Raw genomic sequence first — 10,753 nt, forward strand, 5'->3', positions numbered from 1 at the left:
AACCTCAGGATTATTTTCACAGCGCAGGGTCCCCATTTCTAAACGCTTTTAAAAGATCTCTGTGTTCAGATTAGACTCCCAGGAGATTCATGTTATCGGAGAACTGAGCTGGGTGGTTATGAATGTTTACACTCATGCCCATGACGTGGAAAAGAACCTGATAGAAGTTTTCCTGAAGATCCTCACCTCAGTATCATATCTCAATAGACAGAGAAAGGCTAACGAACAGCAGGAAAACTGCCCAGGGGCCACAGCTGCTTCCTTTATCACACCTTGACAGTTTCTTGTTAATTGCACTCTGGTAATTCATGACCCATGTCATAAGCAAAAAGCAAGTCTGCTAGAGCTCAATTTCAGTGGCAGAAAAGGAGTGAGGTAGGAATGGGACTATCATCATTATCATCATCATCATTTTTGTTACCAAGGGTGTTTAACCACTGAGCAACATCCTCAGTCCTTTCTATTTTTTATTTTTTTAAATTTCGTTTTAGTTGTAGTTGGACACAATTCCTTTATTTTATTTTTATGTGATGCTGAGACCTGAACCCAGGGCCTCATACATGCTAGGCAAATGCTCTACCACTGAGCCACCCTTTTTATTTTTTATTTTGAGACAGGGTCTCATTAATTTATTGAAGCTAGCCTTGAACTTGTGATCCTCCTGCCTCAGCCTCCCAAGTTGCTGGAATTACAGGCGTGTGACACCATACCTGGCCAAAACCTTTTTTCTAATAGTAGTGAAGAGCCGGGCATGGTGGCCCATGCCTGTGGTCCCAGCTACTCAGAAAGCTGAGTTGGGAGGATCATTTGAACCGCGAGTTCAAGACCAGCCTAGGCAACACAGCAGGACCATGTCTAAAATACAAGAAAAAAAAAGAAAACAGTAAAAAGAAAAAGAAAAGAAAGGTAGAAGAAGAAGAAACAGAATCAGAGTAACAGTGAATAGGGCCCATGTGGCCTTTTGTCTTCTATACCCCAAAGGGAAATTCCATTCACCCATGATTTTGTTGATTTGTTTTCATATGCTTTTACTTATTCACTGGTCTTAGTCAATTGTCACCCCCACTTCTGCACCTCAGAGACCCTCAGGGGGCCCTGCAGAGCCTTGGGGCAAACCCTGGACCCTCCCTCCAGCTGTGGGCACCTTGTCATCCTCCCCAGCCTGATATGACTGTTGTCCCTCAGATCCACAGACCCTTCCCCAGGACAGTGGCCCTCCTCTCTGTGCACTGACCTCTCCTTGCAGAGCAGTGCAGCCTCCTGGTCCCCTCTGGAGGAGCAGCCCTTGTGGGGGTCCCTGTGTTAACCCTGTGAGAGTGTTCTGCCCACTATTGTCCTCAGGTGTGGCCAAGGGCAGGGGTTGGGGGAGGCTTCTCTGTCAACTGATGACTCCTCCCTGACACCACCCTGTGCCCTCAGAGGAACTTCCTGAAGTGCTCTGAGGACAACCCACTCTTCGAGGGCATCGACTGCGAGGTCTTTGAGTCTCGCTTCCCCACAACCATGGCCTTGTCGGTGCTTGTGACCATTGAGATGTGCAACGCCCTCAACAGGTGGGCAGTCACCAGGGTTGGGAGTGGGGCTGAGGGTCCGGGGAAGCTAAGGGTCAGGGGCCCCAAAAGGGGCTCTGAGAATCAGTGAAGCCAGAATTGGGTTCTGAGGGACAAAGGAGGCCAAGACTGGGGTGTAAAAGAAAAGGCCAAGTGTGCTGGAGTAGGGATGCCCCAGTGGGGCTCCCCTGTGTCCTGGCCTGCGATGAGTACCCTGTGCCCTTGGCAGTGTCTCGGAGAACCAGTCACTGCTGCGGATGCCTCCCTGGCTGAACCCCTGGCTGCTGGCAGCTGTGGCCATGTCCATGGCCCTGCACTTCCTCATCTTGCTGGTGCCGCCCCTGCCCGTGAGTTGCCCCATGCTGCCTCCTCCCCTCCTTGGGTTCCTGGATAAGGACCAGCCTTTGGATGTTAGAGGCCCTAGGCTGGGCGCTGGACCTTCCCAGGCTCCTCTGCAGTGGAAGCCTCCTGGAGGACAGGAAGTTGAAAGGTCTGGTCATCTACCATCCTCCAAATGTGTCCCCACCTTCGGGAGCCCCCTGATTTGGAGGACAGACGTGGAGATCCCTTGCTGAAAAGAATATCCCAAGACTGGGGTGGGAGGCAGGACCAGCGCTTTTCCAGTGCAGAGTCCTTCCATTCCCAGCAAGATGACAGGACTGAGTCCTGTGGGCAAGAGAAGGAGAGGGCACTCCTGATAGAAGAAACCGAGTAGACACAAAGACGTGGAGATGGGACATCGAGGGATGTCTTAGAAGTGTTAGAGGAGAGTCCTTTGGTGTCCAGGTGAATGAAGCAGGTGACTGGCTCGGGCCTGGGTGGTGCTCCCTATAACCATACCTCCCTCTCTCCCCACCAGCTCATTTTCCAGGTGACCCCACTGAGCGGGCACCAGTGGGTAGTGGTGCTCCAGATATCTCTGCCTGTTATCCTGCTTGATGAGGCCCTCAAGTACCTATCCCGGAATCACCTGGATGGTGAGTGGGAGGCCCCAGGCCCTCTGCCCTGCTTGTCTCCAGCCTACCTCCCTGCCTACCTTTGCTCTCCAGCTGTGGTGGCCACCTCAGTATGGGTACCTCAGATGGTCCCAGCTCCAGCCTACCTGTCTGTACAGTGGAAGAAGTGTTCTTGGAGGATGGGAAGGGGCTGTGACATGAGGTGTCTGCGGGCCTTGTGTGGTGAGGGTCTGGCTGGGCTCACAGGACCACCAACGGGGACACTGCTGAGGGGCATGCTACCTTGCTCTCTTCACTCACCACCACCCCACTTACTGCCAGGACACTGTGCCCTCCCTCTGACCTTGGGCTCTGACCCCCCACCCCGAATGTCTTTATCCAAGCATTCTCAGGACAGTCTCACAGGCCTGGAATAGGCCGCCACTGACCACCTCTGGGACCCCAGACCACACTGGGTTGGCTTCTTTGGTGTCACCTTGTGGGTGGGTGCAAGGGGAGGGTCTGCCTTCACCCAGGAACAGAGGACAGAATGGTATGGGTCAGGTGGGGAGGCCCCACATAGAGGAGCAGTCTGGGGGAATGTGCTGCTCTGGGCAGCGAGGTCTTTGGGGGCTACTTCTGGCAGGAATGTGTCCCTGCTTCAGGGAAGTGGGACGAGCTATAAATATATCACATGCTTGTCATTCCACAGGGGCCAAGGCAATCAATTGGCTTCTATCCCCAATGCCGGCCAGTGCTGGACACCACAAATAATTTGTCTTTTTTTTTATACCAGAGATTGAACCCTGGGGTGCTTAATCACTGACCGACATCCCCAGCCCATTTTTATATTTTATTTAGAGACAGGGTCTCACTGAGTTGCTTAGGATACTCAGGACCTTGCTAAGTTGTGAGGCTGGCTTTGAACTCCCGATTCTCCTGCCTCGGCCTCTGAGTCACTAGGATCACAGGCGTGTACCACTGCACCAGGCTAAATAATCTGTCTTTTAAAAAAGGCCTGGGCTTGGGTTATAGCTGAGTGGTAGAGTGTGTGTTTTGTACATGCAAGGTACTGGGTTCTGCCCCCATGGGGTGCCATAAAAAAACAACAACAACAACAACAAAATTCTCTCTAGAGAAGCTGACCTGTTAATATGTCTGTCCAGGGAGTGACCAGACTTATGTAGAGGGGCTCACCTGAAGCAGGGTCTGTTGGAGCCCCTGAGAGGAGTTGGGGAGCTGGACTGGACTACTGTCCCTATCCCATGTCATGGATGCTCCTCAGCAGTGGCTGCTGGGCAAGGAGGGTTCCTAGGCCTGATGGGAGGAGGGAGAGGGAGCCCAGGATGGGACAAGTCAGAAGGACTGGGGAGGGAGCTATTCCTACCTGCCTGGGGTTGGGGAGGTTTCCAGAAAATTCAGGCTTAAAACAGAGGTTTAAAAGGACAGAACAACCTGGTGAAGCAGGGATTGGGTGTGTCTTATGAGACTGGTGCCTGGAGTTCAGGGCAGAAGAGGTGAGGTCTAGAGGGCAGCAAGATCCCTGAATGTCAAAGTGAAGGCCTGGACATGATCCTTAGGTAAATGTGGAGCCACAGAAGGGTTGAAAGCGTGGGAGTGTCTGTGTCAAGCACAGGAGACACATAGAGGGGGCGAGGCTGGAAGCAGGGAGGTTGGGGAGGCGCTGAGCTGCACCAGGGAAGGGAGCTGGTCTCAAGCCTTTCCCTCCACCTTTGACCAGATATGCTGACTGTGGTCCCCTGAAATTTGACTTGAAAGGGTGCTGTCTTGTTGGGAGCAGCTTTGGGGCCCAGGGGAGGAACCCAGGCTGGGCACCTGTGGCCACATCTGTAGGTGGGGTAGAAGAATGTGTGTGCTGGAAGCCTGGACATCTCTGCCCTGGGCAGGCAGGCAGGCAGGCAGGCAGGCAGGCAGGCAGGCGGCTGCGGTCCCTTGGGACTCCTAAAGCCGGATGGAGCGGGGGTGAGAGAGGGGACCCTTTACATTCCCAAGCCAGGCAAGTGACCTTTTAGGGAAGTTTTACAGAGGCCTGATGCCTGTGGCTTCCCCATGATTTATGAAGGATGTGTCCTGGGGATACAGGGTCAGCCCTAGGGTGTTGGTGGGGGGGTCCTCTTGTCCCACCTCCTGGCTCTGTCCAGGTGTGACTAGGCCGCTGTCAGGGGAGGCTTGTGCTGGGCTGTGAGGAAGGAAGGGATGCAGAGGCCAAGTGGGGACAGATCTGGAAGGGTCCTGAGTACAAGGCAGGCCTGGACTTTATTCTGAGGACAACAGGGAGCCATGAAAGGGAATGATGGGGCTTGTTTGGATTTTTGTGGGATGCCTGCAGCAGAAAATGGATGGTGAGGTGAGACAGAGCTGGGGGCTGGGACAGGCCTTGAGGTTTTGAGGCCCTGGTGGTGGGTAGTGGCGGAAGACTTAACTCAGTGATTTAGTTGCATTCAGGCTGAGGTATATGTGATTGGGGAGGAGGCAAGGATGACCCCTGTTTCTAGACCTCAGTGCTGGGAAGGGGGTTCCCCAAACTACAAAACACGAGGAATTTTCACTGGGTGGTTGGGGGCATTGATGGAGTGTGTGGGGTGCAGGAGGCCCAGGGGAAGGTGTCCACCCCACATTGAGGAGGGCCGACAGGTTGAGGCTAGACTGGGATCCTGAGGAAGGAAGACCACAGGTAGGGGTGGGGGGAGGTGTGGTGCTCTCTCCAGAGAAATGGAGAGTGGAAGGGGCTGAGGAAGGAGCTGGAAGGAGTCAGGCTGGATATGTGCTTTCACACATTTTTTTTTCACACATTTTTTTTTTTTTTCTGGTTTTTCTTCCAGAAATAAAGGATCAGAAGTGAGTGCTGGGAACAGAGCAGAGTCTCCAGTGTGTACCTCAGACTGATGGTGCCCAAGTGTTTGTCCCCACTCCCCAACCCTGCCACCATGCTCATCCACCTGCCCACTGGACCCTGCTGGACAGTCCTGAGGCCAGAACGGCCATACCCAGGTCCAATCCTGGGGTCCCTATCCCCACTTCCATCTGACTTGGGGGCTCTGTAGTTCATGTCTCTTGAACTCTCCTGGAAAGATCCCTTGCTGAAGCTCTGGACCAAGAGCTGAGCCTGGGAGGGGGCTGCAAGAAGCCAGAGCTGGCAGAGATCCAGAGCTCCAGAACCCCTCAACCTGTGTGTCCAGCAGTATGTACTGGAGCCTGCTCCCCATGCTTGGAGGCTGGGCCTCTACTTAGTGACCTGTGCCTCTGCACTGATGGAGAATACCAGCTCTGATCTCTCACTCAGTGCCTGGTCTGAAACCTGGTCAGCCTCAAGGAGGGGTATCCAGGGGGCCATCTGGGCCCAGCTGTGCACAGCGAGGCAGGAAGCGTCCACCAAGTCAGCTCATGAGAGCTGGAGCCTGTTTCTGTTTATATGTGCAGGCCCCAGGGGGTTGAAAGGTCAGAGAGAAAGGAACACAAGGAGCAGGGAGGAGGGGCCAGGCAAGGACCCTCTTTCTCCGGGGGAGACACCCAGTTGTCTGCCTCAGCTCAGCTCACTTCCCAAACTCAGGTTTTCCTTTCCTAAGCAAATGACTGGGTGATGCCTGGTCCACCAAGAAGAGGTCAGATTTGCTATCTCTGTCCCTGGTGCCTGAGACCCCAGATGTCCTTAGGTCCCTGACTACTATGCCGTTCCATGCAGGCTGGTGTGCAGCCATCTCTGCAGTTGGGTGATTCTGAGTCTCCTGGACTCTTGGCCTCACTTTTTGCCCATTCCCTCCACACCCATGCACCCATGAGCCAAAAGGATGTCACTAGGGATGACTGTCACCCAAGGGCACTTACCCCCTCTTCCCGCTTCTCACTGGAAGAATGCATCTCTCTGTGGGTCTCAAGTCAGATGACAGGAAGACAGCATTTGATTGATGGGAATTTTCTCTTACTCAGCTTTTGTTCCTTTGGCAAAAAATAGCTAGGATTAGCAGAAAATAGCAAGTAAATAACTGTCTATATGTCTTCTCCCCTCCTTGAGTGTACTGAGCTATGATTTTATATGTAAATCAAGACTCACATCCCTGTCTGGTCCCCAGAATCCAAACCCCTGTCAGCCTGCCTTACAGTCTAATGGTCTCCTCATTCTGCAGCCCCTGCCCTCACGCTTCCTCCCGCCCTCTCACAGGTTCTGGAGGGGCCCTGAGAGAGAGTTGGGGGTGCCCTGGCAGAGGCAGGGCCCTGTACCCACCTGCTGGTAGAGAAATAAAAGTGGTGTGCCTGGGGCAACTGAGGGACGCCAGCGTGTTTTCTGGAGTGTGGGCGCCTGTCTTTGCCAGAAGGTGTCTCCCTGGGGCCCACCACTCCCATCCCTCAGCAAAGTGAAGATCTGAAGCTTCTGCATCATCCAAAAATCTGTCTCTTTTTCCAAGACAAGGCTTTGGAGAGGTACTGAATTCCAGAACCATATTCCAGGACATATGGAGAACGAGGCAAACCCTCATGCTTGATCCTCCCTTGGATGGCACTTGATAGTCTGAACATATTTAAGGGCCTTTTAAACATGTTGTGATCTGCATGTCACTCCCAGTATGTCACCAAGGCCAGGAGCAGGGGTCCATGATGTAGCTCTGAGGCAGGGCTGGGTCTGGAACCTGAATCTCAAAAGCCCCTTGCAACCCATAGAGGATCCCCCATCCCTGGCAGTTCTGTAGGTCTTGTGGCTCCCCCTGACTAGGTTCTATGACTCTTTTGCTCTGTTTCCCTCCCTTCAATCCCCAGGACCCCATTTATCCTTCATGCATCTAAGCCCTGCTCAAATGTGTCTCCCATTTCCCCAAGGCTTCCCTCAGATCACAGGGCCCCAGGGCCTCTGCAGGCCTGCTTGAGATGAACCAAACTGCCCAGGTGGCCCTGCCTTCCTGGGAGCAGGGTTCAAGGAAGGGACTAGCCATGTCCCTTGTTTCTTTGCTCTGGAGGGAGGACACATCACTAAGATTTGGTATCTAATCTTCTATTCAGCTGACCTGGGCAGGAGACTCAGGCCCTGCCCACAGGGCCAGAGGCAAGAACCACTACATAATTTGCAGGACCCACTACATAATTTGCAGGACCCATTGCAAAATGCAAACATTCAGCCCCTGGTTCAAAAACAGAATTACAGTGACATCAGAACATTACATCAAGTGTAAAATCTTTCTGTTTCTGAGAATGGGCCTAATACATTTGCAGAGGCTGCATGTCCATGAAGCCAACTGTGATCAGAAAAGACAGGCCTGCCCTTAGGGGCTCCTAGGGTTTTTTCAGGGAATGGGACAGGGTGATACACAGCTCACAGCAGGAGCCAAGATGGGTAAAGAATCTTTTCCACATGGGCCATCTATAAGACCTCTCAGACACAAAATCTTTTCATACTCATCTCCCAGGGTCTTCAGCCGGCCCATGAAATGAGCCAAGGCAGGGGTTAGGACTCCATTTGACCTCTGAGGAAACCAAGGTCCTCTGAGGACCTGACCATTGTAGCAGATGGTGTGGGTGTGGAGCTAAGACAGGCTGAGGGGTCTTTCGTTAGAGGTGTGGCAGCTACAACCTTTCCAGAAGCCTCTAGGGCTCCATGGCCAAACCTACATTGCCTCCACCCCCAACCAGGCCTGCCCAAGTCCAGCTCTGTCTGGCCCACAGCATGGAGTCCACAGGCCAAGATGGGGCAGCCAAGGTAAACAGAGAGGTTTCCTTACCTCGCAGCTGCTCACCCAGGAGGGAATTCCAGGGCAAGCCCTGGCACACTCCTCTCTGGCTCAAGGGTGGCAGCTGCCAAAATGCCCATGAGTCCCCCTACCCCTCCAGAGACCAGGACTTCATGCTCCCCAGGCCCCCTATCCTCTACCCCTCACAATGGAGGGAGGGACCATGTTGGAGCTGCATTAGGATAAATGGGGGAGAAAAACAGGCAGGGAAAAGAAAGAAATGCACAGATACCCAGAGATCTGATTCGAGTGTCTGTAGCAGCTTTTCTCATTATAGGCCCCAACAGTCCATCCACAGACCAATAATAAACTGTGACATCCACAACAGAATACTCCTCAACAGCAAAAAGAAACAAACTGATAGATCTAACAACAAGGAGGAAACTCAAAATCACTGTTGAGTAAAAGAAGCCAGAAAAATAGAGCTTATCCTGTGATTTCACTTCTATGAAGTTCTAGAAAAAGCAGGACAAATCTGTATTGATAAAGCAGATCAGTGACTGCCTAGGCCTGGGTGCTGGGGAAAGATTGACTGCAAAGGGGTAGGAGGGAATCTTCTAGAAATGATGGATTGTGGGGGTAAGGGGACTCCACACATTTGCCAGAACTCATCAAACCCTGTCTAAAATGGGTACTTTTATTGTATGTGAATTATACCGTAACCTACTTTGATTTAAAATAAATTAATGAATAAAAAGATAGGAGCTGGAAAGGTAGATTGGTGTGTGGCTACCATGGGGGTGTGGACATGTCCAGTGGAGCTAGGGAGGAGATGGAGACTCCTGAGTGGGGTGGAGAAGCAGAGACTTCATCTGGCCCAGGAGCTCCTTTCTTTCAGGAACAGGTAGAGTCTGAGGCCCAAGGGGAAACAGTCCTGAGGGATGGAGGAGAACAAGCAGGGTCTTTGGGCACTGGGGAAGATGGATCCCAGCCTGATCATGGCCCATGCACAGTAAGGGGAGCAGCTGTACAGGTCCTGACAATGGGGAGAAGCCAACCATGGGGGCCCAGTTGTGCCCCAGGCCTCCCCATAGATGACTGCCTTCCTGCCACCTCCCCTTGACAGTCTGTTAGGTTGCCCCAGGGCCCTGCTCAGTGCTTTTTGAAAGGCTGCTTGACATTTCATAACCCAGTACAGTCAGGCAGGCCTGACAGTGTGAGAGTTGGACTAAGGTGTGGTCCCAGCATCCTTGGGACCCTGGGTGGCTAAGGAGAGTAGCTGGAGCCTGTGTATACCCTTTTGAGGGTTCAGGCTGGCCTCCGGACCTGGGCGGTGGCTCCAGGATGGGCACCGGCCCCCTCCATGCACCACAGAGCCGCTAAATTTAGCCAGGCAGGGGAGGCCATCCTGGGGCCGAGTGCTTGGCAGCAGGGCTTTGTCTCCCTACAAGGCCCGGCCCAGTACCCAAGACGTCCACCCGGCCTTTGGGCTTATAAGGCAGGCTTGGCGGATCTCAAGTGCTGGAGTCTTTAAGTGGGCCCTGGGCCAAGCCCTCAGACTTTGGGGAACCTCCTTTCCAGTCACCAGCAGACATGGAAACTACTTATTCTGTGACCTTGGTCCAGGTACTCAACTTTCAGAGCCTCAGTTTCTGCATCTGTGAAATGGGAATTCTAAGGCTGTGGTAGAAAACCCTGATGAACCTTAGTGTGTGGGACTCTGACCTCTGCCCTGCTCACCCATGTCCCCACAATGCCCAGAACAAACACAGGTGTCTGTCCCTGAGGATGCTGAATGGAGTTGGGGCCAGGGAGAGAAAGGTGCATTTCAGAAGCAGTGAGATAAACAAGGACCCCCATGAGCTGACTGTCTTACTCTTGCAGGGTTATTAGCAAGAAAAGAAATTTAGGTCTTTGGTCCACTTTGGATTTGCAAATTTCTTGAAATTAGCTTGTCCTCCATGACAATCTTCTTTTGAATACCCAGGCCATGCCCAGGCTGTAATGGAAGCACATGTGTGTCTGTCCAGCTGTCCGTCCACAAGCCTGGCTCCTTAGAGGAAGAGGAGAGAAGGAAGAGGAGGAGGAGGAGAAAAATGAGGAGGAGGAGGAGGAAGAGGAGGAGGAGGAGAGAAGGGTCAGAGAGATTGGACTATGATTGCCTAACTCCCTTCTTTCCTTCCCTCCCTCCCTCCCTTCTTCCTTCCTCCCTCCCTCCCTCCCTCCCTCCCTCCCTCCCTCCCTCCCTCCCTTCCTTCCTTCCTTCCTTCCTTCCTTCCTTCCTTCCTTCCTTCCTTCCTTCCTTCCTTCTCTCCTTCCCCTTCTCCCTCCTTCAGTGTCTGCCCCTCTCTGGAACATGGCATGGGTGTCAGGGAGAAGGGTGGGTACAGAGGGGCACAGGAATGGCTCAACCTCAGCACATACCCACTCCCATCACACACCACTGGTGTTCTGGAGCCTCCTAGACCAGTGGCCTTGGGGTCAGCTGGGAGAGGGATAGGCCCTTTTGTTTGGGGTCAAGACCAGGCCAAGGCGATGTGCTGCCAACCACAGCTCTGCCTCCAAGCATCTCTGGATTCTTTTTCCTTAA

The 10,753-nt window shown here is 53.0% G+C and overlaps 1 protein-coding gene across 3 annotated transcripts in view; it reads left to right on the forward strand.

Annotated features, from left to right (window-relative positions):
- Nucleotides 1-8,860, forward strand: part of ATP2A3 (ATPase sarcoplasmic/endoplasmic reticulum Ca2+ transporting 3) — a 35,925-nt gene extending 27,065 nt beyond the window's left edge. The window contains exons 18-22 of one of the 3 annotated variants that reach the window (XM_079134122.1): nt 1,420-1,553; nt 1,780-1,897; nt 2,410-2,531; nt 2,899-2,988; nt 5,329-8,860. In XM_079134122.1, the coding sequence (XP_078990248.1) occupies nt 1,420-1,553; nt 1,780-1,897; nt 2,410-2,531; nt 2,899-2,988; nt 5,329-5,392 (528 nt within the window). In that variant the 3' untranslated portion in view covers nt 5,393-8,860. Of the gene's footprint in view, nt 1-1,419; nt 1,554-1,779; nt 1,898-2,409; nt 2,532-2,873; nt 3,275-5,328 lie in introns of those variants that run through there. The other 2 variants (XM_079134123.1, XM_079134121.1) reach the window with 2 other exon arrangements.
- Nucleotides 8,861-10,753: the final 1,893 nt, after the last annotated feature.

Source organism: Sciurus vulgaris (assembly GCF_902686455.1).
Source record: "Sciurus vulgaris genome assembly, chromosome: 3".
Classification (NCBI taxonomy): Eukaryota; Metazoa; Chordata; class Mammalia; order Rodentia; family Sciuridae; genus Sciurus; species Sciurus vulgaris.